This window comes from Myotis yumanensis, unplaced genomic scaffold (assembly GCF_028538775.1).
Source record: "Myotis yumanensis isolate MYYU_CA2020_CCGP unplaced genomic scaffold, mMyoYum1.0.hap1 SCAF_1, whole genome shotgun sequence".
In the NCBI taxonomy this organism is placed as follows: domain Eukaryota; kingdom Metazoa; phylum Chordata; class Mammalia; order Chiroptera; family Vespertilionidae; genus Myotis; species Myotis yumanensis.
The window spans coordinates 213596324-213614317 of record NW_027223752.1 but is presented as its reverse complement, the minus strand read 5'-3'; the positions used below and the strand labels follow the sequence as shown (position 1 = coordinate 213614317).

General features: G+C 39.4%; 1 protein-coding gene across 1 annotated transcript in view; it reads left to right on the top strand.

The window, feature by feature from the left end:
• Positions 1-267: 267 nt before the first annotated feature.
• Positions 268-17994, top strand: part of GRXCR1 (glutaredoxin and cysteine rich domain containing 1) — a 94279-nt gene continuing 76552 nt past the window's right edge. The window contains exon 1 of the mRNA XM_070396548.1: positions 268-663. Within this exon, the coding sequence (XP_070252649.1) occupies positions 280-663 (384 nt within the window). The 5' untranslated portion in view covers positions 268-279. The remainder of the gene's footprint in view (positions 664-17994) is intronic.

Sequence of the window (17994 nt, the reverse complement as noted above, 5' to 3'; positions counted from 1 at the left end):
TAATATTTAATGGCTGGGATCGTTTTGCAGGTTTTAGTTTAAAGGTAACCATAGCACACACACACACACACACACACACACACACACACACATACACATTCATTATTAATAACCGAGATGCACTGTAAGTTCTTGGGAATCTTCTTTCCTTTCGATGTTAGTTTCATATGAGTGCTGCTGTCACCAGAATTACGTCCTGATATCGTTATGTGGCAGGTGGACTCATGCAGTGACGGGGGATCGAGAATGATGTGACCTGTTGTGTGGGTGGCTGTGACCATGCTCAAAAGAGAGATGAAGCCGGAGAGCGACAGGCCACGGAAAGTCCGGTTTCGGATCGCATCGTCCCACAGCGGGCGAGTTCTGAAGGAGGTGTATGAAGATGGGCAGCCGTCAGGCTCCCTGGACTCTGAATGTGCCAGTCTCTGCGGCATCGATGGACTCAGTGAGTCTGATGGACAGCAAAACGGCCACATAGGATCAGAAAGTGACGAGCACGAGAACGACCAGGATAACTTGCTGGTGTTGGCGAGGGCCGCCAGCGAGAAGAGTTTTGGTACCAGAAGGGTCAACATTTTAAGCAAAAATGGCACAGTCAGAGGCGTCAAATACAAAGTGAGTGCCGGCCAAGCTCTGTTTAACAATTTGACCAAAGTATTGCAGGTAAGTCGTTGCCCTTCGCTCCTCCTGAACTTGTTCCAGGCTCACCATCTCCACACCGCTCTGCACTCCAGTTTAAAGCCTCTCTTATTCATGGCTCCTACATACTTCATGAGCCACTTTCCCATCTAAGATATTGTCTCCGTAGCCACTGGTTAAAAACGGGGTTATTATGCTTAGCAAACTAGATTGACTTCTCAGAGCCAAGTTTCTACCAGTGAAGGGGTCTTTTCTTCCAGCGTGTAATGACTAAAACAACATACTTATTTCTTAACCAAGAAAAAAAATGACATACTATAGTGTTCAAAGCATCTGAGCGAAACTTAGAAGTTAATTTCTGGTTTATCATCCTTAAGACACCGGCTGGGTGTTTATCATTACTTGTGTAGGTATTTAAAGACTGAGTGCTGCACTCAGTGGGGAGGGATTCAGTTGGCTGTTGTAAACGAGGAAGGCTACCTCTGCCTCTCTCATTCCTGGGGAGGCTGCAGGCTCATCAGAGTTGCATTTCTCCATTAATTTGCTCTTTAGAACTCTGAGAACGGTACTTACAGAATTTATTCTTCTATAAAAGTACAGACTGAGATCCAGATTTCATAGTAAAGAATCTCCCTTAAAATGTGATAGATTCTGCACAGTGATGTAGCAATGTGGTATTCAGGTCCTGGGCCCGTGGCAATGATCTAATGTTAAGATAGTTTTTGAAATTGCCTGGAAACATTGGTAAAAATGATTTTCGGTTAAACATAGGGATCAGATTCAGGAATGAAATTCATTGTCCCTATCATTAGGGTAGCAAACCAATATTTTTCATTGTAATACCATTTTATATTATTCTCAGTATTTAAATAAAATGATATCTTGTGAATTATTTAATGCCTGACATTATATAAAGCTGCTAGAGAAAGGATTTTTAAAAAGGTACTTGACTATTTTTTTTTTAATTTCAAAGGAAGTATTTAGAAAGATTATGCCATGAGGACTTTATAAAAGAAATTAAAGGGTAAAGGCAGTTAAGATATAAGGTTATCTATAATAATAAAAGCATAATATGCTAATTAGACTGGACGTCCTTCTGGGTGACCTTCCAGATGAAGCTGGGGCTTCGAGAGAAGCCCGGGTCCCAGGTGCCAGAGGGAAGCTGGTGCCGGCAGCTGGGGGAAGGAAGGCCTATTCTTGCACAAATTTCGTGCATTGAGCCTCTGGTTTTCATATATAAAACCTGTGAAGGATTTCACAGATTAAGGGTGGGATTGGGGAACCAAAAAATCCAAAACGGATGATTAGGTTTTACTAAGTTGGAAAAAATCTTGAATATATTTCTAGATATGCTACTATTAGGTTGAAATCATACTATGTTTCACTCAGTGCAGATATTATTTTTGCCAAGGGGCAGACTAAGACTGTATAACAACTAAATTAAAAAATGATTGCATTCATTGTAATTCATTTAGCTTGTCATGATTCTAAAGGCTTTATAGTTTGGAGTATTATTTATAAATCTGCTGTACCAATTTTAGTACTTTGACTTGAATTTGTTCAAATCTCTCGAAAAACTATCTTTTTTGAATAAGTACCTTACATCTTCAAAACCTACAAGAGAACAAATTTTCCTCCTATGGCTTTATTTTGATGGTGCTATAAATTTGCAAATAGGAAATGGGAAAAAAATTCCAAGTAAATTTTAGTGCTAGATTAGCTTATAATATTTACATGTATATTTTTCTATGCATAATTCCATTGCCCTTTTGGGGGGAGAAATAAATGAAACTGTCAGTTTTTAATACTTTAACCCCATTCCAATATACTTTAAGAAGAAAATAGTGGTTACTAGCAGAGGTCTCTCAAAGTCTTTGATATTGAATCAGTCCCTCTTCCCTCCCCCCCAACCTAGTCCTTCTTTCTTTATAATGTGGGTAATCAGCATGTTTTAGGTATTCACAAATGTTGGCCATCAGCATCAGTTTCACCATCATCACTATCCTCATTGCCACAGAATATTCTCTGATCTCTCTAGGACAAAACGTAAGTTAAAGGCATTCCTACCTTGAATCAGGGCTGCCAGTTGCACTATTTCAAGGGCTCCATTCACCTAATTGTCTGGGTGAACAGCACCCCCTGGAGTTGTGCAATAGAATTTACACAGCATTAGGTAGAGAGTTGACTTGGATACTTGCTGCTTGCTAAGGGATGTGTCATAAGTGGTGATAAGTGTCTTAGGCATGTGTCTTAGAATGATTGTTTCCACATGCATTCCACAATGCAATAGCAGAAAAGTTCTAGGGGCTAAAAGCAGAGGTTACATTTCAGTTTTTCCCATACTTGGGTTATGGGATCAGATGTGACTCTTCCTTGGATCTCTTTATATTTTCCATATCCCGTGGAAAGTAAGCAGCAAACTTAGCTACATGCAATTGTAACAGCAATTCTTTAGCAAAGAAAAAGTGAGGACTTGTATCTTGGATATTTGATTAAGGTTCCAGTGCACAGGCAGTCTTACTGAAGCAAGGAACTGTGATTGGAGAAACAGTCAGCTCTTTCTTCCTGTTTTCAGTTATGAAATCTTGAAGCACTCAACTTGAAACTTGAGAGGAAACTCTAAATATAACTAAAATCTTTCAAAAACCCTATAAATCACTCTGCTTCCTCTCTATTAGTTTACCATTCTGTTATTCCTATCTCATTAAATACTGGCATGTGCTGTGTAAAAATTTTAACTGTGCAGAGACTAGTCATTGAAATCATTTGCTTAAAACATTTTTACTTCTTAGCAGCACTTATTTAAAAAGTCGTCTATGAAAGAGTTATTAGAACAAATTTCCATTTGATTTATCAATTAGTTTTCCTTATAGAATTCTGAGCAATTGAGGATGTACAATCTTAAACAAAGTTGTTACGGGTAGTGATGGATCAGAAGGCGCAGAGAAAAAAAGTCACTTGGATTCTCAGGGGAGTCTTATAGCAGGTGGATTTTTGGTTCCTTGGTGAATTGCTCAAGGACCTCCAGCCGGTCTAGATTGTAACTCTACAGACCCAGATGTTTGACTTTTCTAGCTCTCATAGAGATGCCAAAAATTTAATGCTTGGGGGAGATCAGTTTGGAAATCTGAAAACCTAGAATCTAATAGAGGCCTGGAAGTATGCATTCATTGGAAGCTCTTCAGGTTGTTCTTACATACATTAAAGCTCGAGAATCATTGACCTAGAGTGTAAGAGGGAAATTCATCCAGTTTCCTAAAGTTAAACATATTCCATAATGTTTTTTATGTCTTCAATATTTAATGAGGAGAACAAAGAAGATATAGATTGATCTATGATTTGTTAGATCATAAGGAGGATCTTTCCTGAGTCAAAGATGAATAAAGATATCCTGACAGACATGTTTCCTATGAGTACGCTAATATATCAATTAGTTGGTTCAGGAGCAGGCCCAGAAATCTTAACAGTACACTCTGATATAGGCCTAATGTTTTGATTATTTTTAAGACATTCTGCTGTAAGGATATTTTTACCTAGATAAATGATTTTATTCCTCATTAATGGAATATTTTAGAAAGAAATTATTATTTTTAATTTTTAAAAGAAGTCACTGCGTTACGCTATGCAACATAAATTACAGAACCACTGTATAGATCATAGCTCTCATCACTCAGTTTGCATGATTGGATTTGAACTATACCTTGTTCTTAGCAGCAACATATTTCCAAAATCTCTTAGGATGGGTCAGTGATTCAGATAATTAAGGTAATTAATTTTTCTAACTTATGCTTACAGGATTAAATTTCAGACAGTAATTAAATTTCAGGCAGTAAGCTTATCTTGACCTTATCCTCAAACTTGTATACTTCATTGTATACTCCATTAGAATCTTCTATTGTAATTTTCATAATATCATTTCCCTCTTTTTCTACAAATTTAAAGTTGTTGTATAGAGAAAAATAGATACAAAGAAGGCAAATCATTACACTACATATTATAATTTGGCGGCTCCTTCTAAGAACTCAACTATGTATAAACATGCACATCTGTGGTTAGTGTGCTTATATTTATGAGTACTCTAATATTTCAAGACAAATAAAATAAGAGTACTATTGAATTTGTAGAATGAGTTGCATTTTGCAGAAGGTTTCCACATACATAATTTTGCTTCAGTATACCCGAAATTTTGTGAAATAAGCAAGAAAATTATTATTATAATGCAATCTTTAGATAATTGAGTGTCAGAGAAATCAAGCATCTGGTCCAAAGCTAGTAACATAAGAACTATGCCTTTCTCTGTTTTAGCTATGTACATTTTACAAAATATAATGCCATGTGCAAAAACTCCCAACTTTACCTTTTGAAGTGTTATAATTACAAATATGAAATTTATAAGACTAAATCATGTTATGGTTTAATCTGGTCTTTTGAAAGGTCAACATTTGGTTAGAAGATTTTAAAATTTATTATTTAATTATATTCAGTCTTCAGCCAGGGAAAGTTTTTCTGTAGAATTAAATCACCTCCATTAATTTTAAAATTGTATTTTTTTTTTTTTTTTTAATATATATTTCTTTCTTTTTTTAATATATTTTATTGATTTTTTACAGAGAGGAAGAGAGAGGGATAGAGAGTTAGAAACATCGATGAGAGAGAAACATCGATCAGCTGCCTCCTGCACATCTCCTACTGGGGATGTGCCCGCAACCCAGGTACATGCCCTTCACCGGAATCGAACCTGGGACCCTTGAGTCCACAGGCCGACGCTCTATCCACTGAGCCAAACCGGTTTCGGCTAAAATTGTATTTTTAAAATGTATCAAAACTTACCATGTCTATCACATCATTTGATTAAATTACCATGAAGTTATAAGGGACACCTTTGGAACAGGATGTCTTGATTATTTCAGTAAAGACTATGCTCAGTGTTGTTCACTGACTTTAGGATGGATAATATTAACAGAGCCATACTTATTATCTGTCTCTGGCTCACTGACTCTAGCTTTGTTAATAGAATATTACTCCAGTGAAAACAAGGTGATACTCTTGATGACTCCTTGGTCTCAGTGGTTTATTTGGGCCACTTTGGAAAAGCAACAACAACAAAATTAACATTGATTAAGTGTTTACTGAATGTCAGGCACTGTTCTTATTACGTATGAGCATTGACATCTTTATTTTTCACAACTTTATGACATAGTGTTATCATTGATCTATTAATAAGTTTAGCTTCTTCTCTGTGTATGAAACATTAAATTGTAGGATTAAAAGATTATTTTTTGAAAGCAGAATATAATAAATAAGTACCCACTATCAAAATAAGCACCCACTAATGGAAATATTGCCTTTTAGCTATCAGGGAGTAGAAAGAAACTCTAGAACTTTTAATACAATTCCAAACAGTACAAGAAACTACATTAAGCAATTAGGTGACTTGTAATTCAAGAAGCAGGAAAAAAAAAGAAGCCCCCATATGCGTTGGTACTACTGATATATTTTTATGTGCAATTAAAGACTTGCAAACCAATATTCTTTAAAATCCTGTGACCACCTTCCACATACTGTCTCTTTGCTATTCTTAGTCACAACATTTGACACTGATACTGATTAGGACCTCAATAAATTCTTTCTTTGAATTATGAATTAAGTGAAATTCTTTAAGACAGTGGTTATTTTGTTCTTTTCCATCTCTTTTGGCTTTGGAAATTTCCCATCTTGGATAAGAATAGAGTTTGCATCATGAAGCATTAGTAGCTTGCTCCATTCAATCCTTTCTGCTTCAATATTTTTTTCAGTCATTCATTTAATAGCCATTTACTGCCGATCTATCACGGAGCAAGCACTATGCTACATAACTTGAGGGATGAAAACCAATTCTTGCCTTCATGGAATATTCAGTAGTGTATTGTGAGTGGGTGTGTAAAGTGATTCAGGGAAGAATTCAGGTATGAAACTCACTTTTGTTTCTTATTGCCATAGGACTCTCCTCTGTTTTCGTGTTGGCTTAACATAGCCTCTGCATTTCTCCAATGCTTGTATTTTTCTCCTTTTAGCCTTTCTCTGATTAGACTATAATTTTATTGCATCCCTTTCTTCAGCTTCTCTTGCTTTCTAATCTAGTTGTCTCCAGGCCCAATAACTGTAATTAATGACTCTTATCTTGATCCTGCAAGTCTCCAGAAGTCTGTAATGATGACTCTGACCATGAGCACTGACTTACCCATGTTCTATGAATCTTACTAAAACCTTCTCTCCTCCGTTCATTGAATATCTTGTTGGAATATCTCTTATTCTCCTGTTCACTAGAACCCTTGCATCATCATGACATTTTAATTTATGGGAGCTTGGTTTTAATTGTTTGACGCTTAATCCTATGAATCTATCTGAATTCTGTCTTTAGAATAACATGCTGAGCAAAACCACAGGTTTCCACAGATAACTTGGAACTGCTTAATGAACTCATGCTGGCAACCCATGGGTACCACATAATTAGGGAATTATCTTTAAAAGCCATATAACTACAGAACTATACAGACATCCTTTGGGTGGCCTGGTCATGCTTGCAGAGTTTCTGATATTTTCTCTAAAATTCAGTATTCTGAATGTTGTATAAGAACAATATACACATTTAATAGTCTATGAATTGACACACTATGTAAGTATATCAATCCCTCAACCATTATTGCCTGGGAGGAATTTAAAAATTATAAACAGAATAAAATATCATAAAGACATTTTTGGTTATGGAAATTATATTTATGATCTCTTTGCTCAATTTCATTTTCCTAACAATTCATTATCTCAGCTAATTGCTGGCAAATTATTTGTGTCTTAGAATATTTCATTAGAAGGGAAGAAATAAATGTACATTTGCTCATAAAACTCTCCCACACAGTTAATATATCAAATTGTGGGAGTAGTCCTTATTTTATTGATTCCTAAACAATAAAATTAGGTCATTAAAGCAGTTGCTCTTTTTCTGAATCTTTTATGTAACTAGTGGTATGGAATTAAAGATCTCTTTTATTATTTCTTGCTTGTAGATAGACAGCAGGCTGACAGCTGGAGTGGGGGCATTGGGGTGGAGGTATTGAGCAAAAAGGAAAAAAAAGAGAAAGAACTCAGGAAACAGACAGTAGCATGGTGATTGCTGGAGGGAGATGGGGTGGGTGGAGGTGGAGGAGGGTATTGGGGGATAAATGGTGATGGACGGTGAACACACAATACAGTGTGCAGATGATATGTTATGGAATTGTGCACCTGAAACCTGGTGGATCCATCGTCATTGCTGCCCCTTCAGCCCTGTGATACTGCAGGCAGTCCGTGAGGCCTGTCACATAAGTCCTTTCCCAGGATGCCCAACTTCTACTTCTTCTGACTCTTGGAATTACCCAACCTCATTGCTTTATGCCCAGCTCTTTAAAGCATAGCTATATTGATTATTCCCAGGGGCAAAAGAAGACCCATGTTTCTAGGAACCAAAGCCCACTTTCTACGTGAGAGAAAGAAGAGACAAGTGCCATAATCCTCTACTACTCTCTTAAAAGATTTTGGTGCTTATTTTCTTTCCACTAATGGGTCAAGGTACTGTTCTCTGGGGGCAGATGACCTGGTTCAGAAGCAGAGTCTTCCACATCCTAGTTGGGTATTCTGGGAAAATTTACTTCTGTAAAGGTCAGTTTTCCTCATTGGGAAAGTGGGGATAATGATAGTGACTATTTCCTATGAACTAAATGAACTGTCATGGATAAAGCATTTTGCACAGTGCATGGAACATGGTAAGGGCTCAGTGAACACTGTTACTATTTTTATTACCCATCCCTCAAACAAATTTTGAATTAATTTTTGCTAAAAACTCTGCTAGGCAATGCCTATGAAAATATGAATAAAGCATCATTCCTGTCCCCAGAGAAACTAAATTCCTTCTTTTGAGGGAAACAAACACACAGTTACTGTAAAATGTAAGTATTCAGGAGCTTCCTAGGGGACAGAGGCGGGACTCATGTCCCAATTCTGTACATCTTTGAGATTCTGCTCCCTTCATTCTCCCCTTCTCCCCCACCTTACATCTTTTAAAACCAGGGCTGCGTGGGAAGTAAGTCAGGGCCACTACTGAAAAGCCATTCTGGTGCTTCACGCTTTATTCGTGGAACTCACTTCCCTTTGGAAAATTTCAGCTGCTGCCTCTACACTTGGCTTAGCCCCTGTCACACAACCTGCTTCCCCAAGGCTAATTCCTCTGTTCAAGACCCTGTCTTAGTGGCAGCCCCTATCTAGTTTGCTTTGTCTTGGATTCTGTAGTTCTAACCTCCCGTGGCTACTTGGCCATGTCGGTCAGCCTGGCTCTGCTGCACTTGGCTCCATACCTGTGAGCTCTGCCAGCCGGGCACCCATGCGCCTTGTGTCTGAGCATTCCTCTGCAGTGCCTGTCATCCTGAAAGCCTGGCCTGCTCCTTCTGCATAGACCTGGGCTCTTTCTCTTCTTTAACAATAGCCTGGGTTGATTTCTGATGTCTTTCAACACTAATCCGGGTAATTGTTTGTACCTATATGATGTGCTGTGCTACAAGCCACATTGTGTAAGAAGCTCAGGGAAGGCCTCTGGGGTTGTTTGCTGGCTTCATAATGTGATAAACAAGCCAGTTCCTGCTCTGCTCTTCCCTCTTTAGCTTATTTGTGATGTTCCCTCACAGATTCCAGATGGCTGCTATAGCTTACAGCCAGGCCAGAATCAAAAACAGAAAGGGAGGAGTGACAAAAGAGAAGGTTTTTGTAGGTGTGCCTTTTCTATCAGAAAAGAAAAGAAAATTCCAGAAACTTCCTAGACGCTTTCTCGTACAGTTCATTGGCAGAATAGAGTGTTATGGCCACTCCTTCTTATAACAGGAGGCTGGGAATGTGAAGTCATTTATGGCAGTGCCTCTATGGCAGAAGAGAGCATGGGGCATGCGGTTGGGAACGTACTTATCCATGGAGCTTGTGGATAAGTAAGCAATGGTGCCTGCCACCTCATCATCCAAGAACTTTGATGAGACCATTCTAATTTTATGCAATTTAACTCACATTTATGCTACTTGAATTACAAAACCATTTCAATAGTGATCTTATTTCACAACCTGCCTACATTAATTTTGCCTGTCCTTGTTTTTCTGTCTTTCCAGTTTGTTTTTTTCTTAATTATTTTCAGTTTCAATTCCTTTTGATTTCTGACTGTTACCTATTTTTTTCCTCAGTCCTAGAGCTTTTTTTTTACTTGATGGCTTTAATTATTCTAATACTGAAACTTCAGAACCTCAAAGTGACCTTAGGGGTCCTAAACCATTTATTTTCAACTAACAGCAGTTAAAAGTCTTACGTATATTAGTTATTTATTATATCTGTCGTGGGGTGTTAATTGTGCAATTTTAAAGAGGTGCATGCCACATTACACCTAAGCTGAGCAATCTAAAACAGAAAGGAACTTCCCCCAGACGGTACATATTGCTTTATTTTTCCCCTCCTTATCTGACTCCTTTAAATCAAAACTAAAATACAAAACAAAAACTTAATGACTGCAGAGTCACAGCATTCCCACAGCTCCTTCATTCCCTCCTCACTTCCCAAGCCAGGCACCTGGGGGCTCCGGAGTCAATGGGCTGGAACTCTTTCACACTTGAGAACAATGATAGAAAAGCTCTCTGCAGGTGGAGTAGGGCAGACCCTTCCTCAGAAATCCATTCAGCAGTGCTGCTCCAGCTCTCCTGCTTCTGTTGGTCATAAGCAAGCTTTCACAAAATTAAAAAACAAAACACAAAACCCTGAAGCGTATTATGCTAAGCGAAATAAGCCAACCAGCCAGAGAAAGACAAGTATCACATGATCTCACTCATATGTGGAATCTAATGAATAAAACAAACTGATGAACAAAATAGATCCAGGGACATTGAAGCATGGAACAGAGTGATGAATTTCAGAGGGAAGGTGGGGTTGGGTGGGTGGATGGGGAGAAGTTAACCTGGGCAACTTGTATGCATATATACACAGCCCATGGACACAGACAATAGTGTGGTGGAGGCCTGGGAGGGGCAGGTTTGGGGTGGAGGGGGTCAGTGGGGGAAAAAACAAAGAAGATATCTGTAATACTTTCAACAATAAAGATAAAAATTTTTAAACATTATTTAAAAGAATACTACTATAGGGTGTCCCAAAATTCACGCAAGATTTGCAGTTCAATTCAAGTGCAAATCTTGCGTGAATTTTGGGACACCCTATAGCATTCATAAGGACAACTCTTTATTGAATGCCTACATGTGACAAATTATTTTAGGTCCCTTTCTTATAATAGTTTCTTTAATCCTCAGGGAAATTTTCAAAGTTGATATTAACTTGTTTTACTTGATAGGAGCTGACAAAACCCCAATATGATTTAAAGGACCATGAGAAAACATGGTCCCCAAATATTTTGTCCTTAAGTGTTGATTTGTTATCTGAAAATTGTTCTGCTGTTTTTCCTACTTCCCTACTCTAGTAATCTCCTTTGTCCTAAGTTGAGTTCCCTAGAAATAGAATCTGAAATTGGCTTCTTATGGAAAGTGATTTATTAAGACAGCATTCTCCGAAGAAAGGGGAAGAAGGGAGCCGATTAGGACAGGGGAAGCAAGCTAAGCCAGGCAGTGATCTTGGCTGGAAACCAGCTTCAGCCTGGACATTCACAATAGAAATTGCACCATGCACTTGGTCCCCCTTACAGTAAAGAGCTGGCATTTTGTATGCCTGTGTCAGTCTGTCATTGGCCATTGGCTTTGCCTGTGCATGTGTGTGTGTGTGTGTGCGCGCACGCGTGCGTGTGCGTGCGTGTGTACCTCATAAGTTCTGCTGAGACATTTTGAAACATTTATCTAGGGAAGGGGGAATTTTACCTTTTAGCAGCCAGTATTTACAGTACCCACTATAGTATGCCTTTTGCACCCATTCTAGTCTGCCTTTTGCACTATTCAGAATTAGTTGCTTCTTCCATTAAGTTTATTCCATCTGCACACAGCCTTGCTACAGTTAGTGAGAGAATTAGGGGGATAAATTATAGCCCCAACACTGTTGTTGGTCTTAAAGTAATAACTAATATTTACTTTCCTTCTTTTATTATCCATGTTAGACACCCCTCCTCTTTGCTAGCACTTCTGCTCATCCAGGCAACTTGCAAGGTTGGGTTAGTCCCTGTGGAACCTGGGCCTCTGGTCACTATGCCCTTAATAGGCAGTGGTTGCTGTACTTGCCTATTTACATTGAAAACCACGGGAGGTACCCAAGCACCAGGCATATTTTCACCTGCCTTTAATATGTAGCAGCAGTTCTTCCTCCTTGAGACAATCAAGCTCTATTACCCCTGCCGGTTATGTAACTCCTTTTCATGTCAGCTGGATTACTGTCATGATGAGTCCAAGGTTACCAGGTGTCAAGTGTAGCTTGAAGTTTAGAGGGCCCCTTTCTGCATTGCTTGGTGGAAGTACTCCCTTCTGGGACCTAGGACATAGACTAACCATGCCTGAAGTTGCAGGGATGGAAAGCATAATTGTCCAGGTGGGTGGCTGGGAGTGATGGTGAATGGGATCATTCCTACATCTACCCATTGGTTCCTGGACCCATGAATTCTAGTTATTTGGCAATATAGCTCCATATAATGACCATTGTTTTAAAGTGTTGACTTTAAACAAACAGCCAGATATTTCTTTAAAAAAATGGATTTATTCAGGAACAACAAAGGACTGCAATTTGGGACCTGCAGTCTAATGACAAACCACTTTGTGCAAGTGCAGAGAACAAAGGAGAGAATGTTCTTCTATAGAGGAAAGGGTTATTATATATTCAGAAAGTTTGAGAGATGTTATGAAACCCTTGGCAGTTGAAATTGGCCATGGTGTGAGTATTCCCAGCAAATACTACAAAGTAGTATTTGTGCTTTTTTTCTTCCCCTTGAGAGTAACTTACCAGCATACCACTGCTACTAAAAAGAGGCCAAAAAGAACATCATCAAAATAGGAAAAGGTGAAGGCTCCTTAATAATTTATCCTGGAGCCAGAGCCAGTCCCTGCACATTTCCCCCCTAAAATGCACTCAGAACATGCCATCTGGTTAGTTATTTTCTCATTAAAAAATTGATCTACCTCCTGGATTTGGTCAGTAAGTCTATGTTGTTGACATAAAGACATTCTTCCTATTTAATTTTCCAGCCTCCAGGCTTGCCTTCAGCGATCCTTTCCTCCTGCAACTGAAAAGCTAATCATATTGCTCCCCTGCTGAAAACAAACCAATGGTTCTCTGTAGCATTTGCATTTAAAATCAAAACTTTTTAGTCTGATAGATGAGCTTGAGTTCCTCTCAAAAGCAGAGTGTGAAGTAGGATGTGGGTACAGGTCGTGTATTGGGGAGGCCATCTCAGGGCAGGAGGGAGATGGAGGAATGAAGAGGGAAGGGGATAAACCAATGCAAAGATGCACTGACTACTGCCATGGGCAACTGGGTTTCTTTCCATCCTGGATCCTGCCGGGGCCTTCTGAGGAAGGTCTAGAATGCCTTTCAGAACCCACACCACCTGAGTACAACAGGAAGAAGCATGTATGGACTCTCTCCCCTTGGTGAGGGTGGTCCCAAGAGGTCTATAACCCCCACCCCACAAGGATGCTTCTGAGCGCCATATACTGAAGAGCTGAGGGAGTAGTCTTCTCCCAGCGCCCCACACTGAGGACCTGGAGGAAACGAGGGCAGGAAGCAAAAGATTACACAAGCTCACGGTGAGCTTCTAAAAAATGACTTGAAGCTCATAGAGCTTTCCTTGAAATGGGATTGTGGAGCAGAACAAGGAGCAGCTGATCCAAGGGCTTTCCATTTTCTCTTCCAGTCTCTCCCTGGGCTTGTTCTCCCTGACAGCCTACACATACCAGTGCAGTCATCCTAACCATACTTTGCCATTAGGGGGGAGGGGGTATTTGCTCACCTGCTGATCTCTTTTCTCAAAATGCTGCCACTTGCTTCTCTTAGTTAACTAACCTCAGATGTGACTCTTTCCTAGAAGCTTCCATGTTTCCCCCAGTCAGTGTTCAATGTGCAATTGCTCTTGCGACCTCCTTATTGTAGCTCTACCAAAGCCCTCATTACCACATGCTGTAACTCTAACATAAGCATCTACTTATACTCTGCACAGGGCTGTGAGGATCTGAATTCCAAATGCCCATGTTCTGAGGGCCTAGCATAGTACATAACGACATAGCTACATAATAAATGTTCTAGAAATACTGTGGACTGAATTAATGAGTACATTTTGATTTTGCAGTGGATTTATTTTACAAATTTATTTTTTTTTAAAAATTTAATCTAAGACCATTCCAAAGCAATTAAAGCATGGATCTATTTTGAAAGAAGTCTACTAGGTGTCCAAGTATGTCATTCATTATACATATAAGTAAATAGCACTATAGAACTATATGTCTAACTAACAAAGCAATAAAATGAAACTGTAAGAAAATCAAGCAATAAATCAATAGTAATGAGTGTATGACTCCTGCTTAGAAGAATTAGATGAGTAAGACACAAACATAGAACAAGATGACTAATGAATGGTAAAGGGGAAAATAACATGCTGAGCTATGAAATAGTATGCTGTGGTGTGTGTGTGTGTGGGGGGGGGATACGGGAATGAGTAGCAGGAAATATATTTGCTATGGTATCTGAGGACTCTGAGCCCTGTGGGGATAGAGGACAGGGAGGTTTCTAAGCAGCAGATTGGATTTGAAGGAGGAGGCATGTGCAGTGGTTATCAGCAGTGACTCTGGGGAACTCTGAGGTTCAAACTCCTGTGTCACATATCACCCAATTGCTGTGTAGTCTTGGGCACATTTTGGCTGCCTCATCTATAAATGGGAGTTTATAATTATGCTTAGTTCTTGTGGTTATTGTAAGGATTAAAATATTAATGTATTTATAGAGATCAAAACAATGCTTGGCATATAGCACACCTATTAAATATGATATATGGTACTTACTCTCAAACATGGGGAGGTTAGTCTCTCAGCAGACACGTAGGATATGTTTGGGAGCCAGTAAAGGGACTCGTTTACTTTTAGCAAAGAGTTTATGTGGGGAAATGGCAAGGGATGAAACTGGAAAGCTGCTTTGGATTCTTAGTGAGAACCCCAAAAATCAGCTAGAGCCAGTAAGGACAGCAAACAAAGAAGATAACTGTTGCCGAAACCGGTTTGGCTCAGTGGATAGAGCGTCAGCCTGCGGACTGAAAGGTCCCAGGTTCGATTCCGGTCAAGGGCATGTACCTGGGTTGCGGGCACATCCCCAGTGGGAGATGTGCAGAAGGCAGCTGATCGATGTTTCTCTATCATCGATGTTTCTAACTCTCTATCTCTCTCCCTTCCTCTCTGTAAAAAATCAATAAAATATATATTTAAAAAAAAAAAAAAGAAGATAACTGTATGTCTTGCTTCCCCTGGATAATTGTGGTTTAATTATTGTCTTGATATAATTATCAGGGCAATTTTCACATCCCAACATGTCTTGTTTGGATATAAGATACCTTAAAGAGTGACATTTAAACAAGGATCATAGCGATTTATGGAGATTATCTGGCATAAATATAAGGGGCGCTGGAGCAGAGCAGTGTAAAGGTAGGTTGGTAGCAAACCATTGCATGTTTCTTTAAAATCATATTTATTGCCCAGCTCATGTGGCTAAGTGGTTGAGTGTCGACCTATGAACCAGGAGGTCACTGTTCCATTCCCAGTCAGGTCACATGCCACGGTTGCAGGCTTGATTCCCGGTAGAGGACTTGCAGGAGACAGCCAATAGATGATTTTCATTCATCATTGAAATTTCTGTTTCTCTCTCCCTCTCCCTTCTTCTCTGAAATCAATAAAAATATATTTAAAAAATAAAATAAAATAATATTTATTTCCTTTAGAATCATAAAAGCTCAGTACTGGAAGGGACCTAGAGATAATCTGGTATAACTCATTCTTCATTTTTTATATCAGCACATTGTGATTTGGTGTTTCCTCATGATTAGATTCAGGCTATGTATTTTTGGCAAGGATATTATATAACTGACCTGTCTTCTCTTTCTGGGGGCATCAGATCTGAAGTCATATGATGTCCATTTGCCCTCTATTAGTGATCTTAATTTGATCACTTTATTATGTATTGCCTAATTTCTTCACTGTATAGTCATTTTCCTCATAATAATTAATAAATAATGTGATGGGAGATACTTTGAGGCTGTGTGATTATCTTGTTACTCATCAAACTTCTACATCCAAGACTAAGCACCCATTGATGTTTGTGTGGATCAATGTTTAACATCATGTTTACAAAATGATTATTTTTTTCTATAGTTATTAGGCAGCATTTTTCTGTAAGGATGATTCTTTGTTTATAGATTTATGTACCCATCTATGTACTATCAGCATGTAGACTCATAGATTTTTAAAAAAATATATGTCTTTATTTATTTCAGAGAGAGGAAGGGAGAGGGAAGGAGAGATAGAAACATGAATAATGAGAGAGAATCATTGATCAGCTGCCTCCTGCATGCCCCAATTGGGGACTGAACCCACCCTGACTGTTGAACTGTGACCTCCTGGGTCATGGGTCAATGCTCAACTACTGAGCCATCCCAGGTGGGCTAGACTCACAGATTCTTATTCACTGGGTTCTAATCCATCACTGTGCTTATTTATTTTAGTGCTCTAAATGTTCCAGTCTTGGCCAGTAGGAGCCCCTTACCTCTGGCACTGGTGTCTTCTTGACATGCTCCCATCACTTTTTTAAGCACTTCCTTTCTTTTGGCACAAGGTGGTCCAGGCTCATCTTGAACCTTTTCTGCCCATACCAGGAGTCAACCACTTCTCCAAAGAGCCTTGGCACCCTTTGGTGCAGAATGACATTAGGAAACAAAAATCAGGTTGGTAGGTTTGCTCCTTCCTGCTGGCATGCTGTTCACCCATTGGTCCTCTTGGTGGACAAGCTGCTGCTGATGGTGGAAGGAGCTCTGTTGTAATTCAGCATTTATTTCTCTCGTTAACTTGAAGCTTCTGCTATTCTCTCCCTCCTAGTGATTCTGAAAGCATGGGACATGCGCAATTTCATTTCTGTTCCCTATTGATCCTATTTTGGGGGGAGGGATGAATGGAGTGATTTGGCTTCAGGCAGCCAGTGTTATCTGAGGGCTGACCAGACCTCTGAGATCTGGTCTTTTGGTGTCTTCCTTATCTATGGCACTCTCGGTCCCCAGACTAATTAACATTTAAATGAAGATTTCTGATGAACTAATGTATGTGTTGATGAAAACTCTGAGAACAGAAATGCATGCTCTATTTCCCCACAGTCTTTCATTTTAACAGCATGTGGTTGCTTAAGTGTCAAAGCTTGAGAGGAAACAAAGCCAAGAATTACCCCCTTAAAATGAACACTAATAGGAGGGTGGTTTCTGCAATTTGTTTGTATACATTGCCTTCAGAGGCTGCTGTTGTTTACCCAATAAACACTTGGCATTTTTTCTGTAGATAGGCATCCATATAACCCAAAGTGCAATCCTTGGCATTATGAAAATCTAATGTGATTTTATTGCTGAAAGCAGAAATTTATGGAGGAGGAAAAAAGTGTCCCATTTCCTCCAGTATTGGTAGCACAAATGAGAGTTTAGTGTTTCATTCCAATGAGACTGTGGCTTTCATTAATCTCACACTCACAGCTGATGAATGAAAATTGCTTTGTCGTGCTAGGCAGATCGCTCCCGCAGAGTAATTAATCCCCAATGAAGGGCTGGAACAACTGCCAGTGAAAATGCTGCATGTTTGCAGCTCAGCTGAGCCTCACCAGTGAGGGCTTTACTGCACTGACTCATGACTTTACATTTCCTCTCTCCGACATGGGGAGAGGGACAGATGGAGCCGCCGACCCTGAAACAGGTGGCCAGTCAGTCAGGGTGAAGAAGATGCAGGGGAGCATTATGCTAAGTGAAATAAGCCAGTCAATGACAGAAAAATACCACATGATCTCACTCATTTATGGATAATAAAGACCATTATAAACTGATGAACAAAAATAGATACAGAGGCAGAGAAGCATCGAACAGACTGTCAAACTACAGCGGAAGGCCGGGGAGGGTTGGGGGTGGGGGTAAGAGATCAACCGAAGGACTTGTATGCATGCATATAAGCATAACCAATGGACACAAGACACTGGGGGTAGGGGAGGCCAGGGGAAGGTCAAGGGAGAAAAAAAAAGGAGACATATGTACTACTCTTTGTAATATTTTAAGCAATAAAACAAAATTTAAAAAAAAGAAGGTGCAGGGGGCTTCTTAGGTAAGAGCTT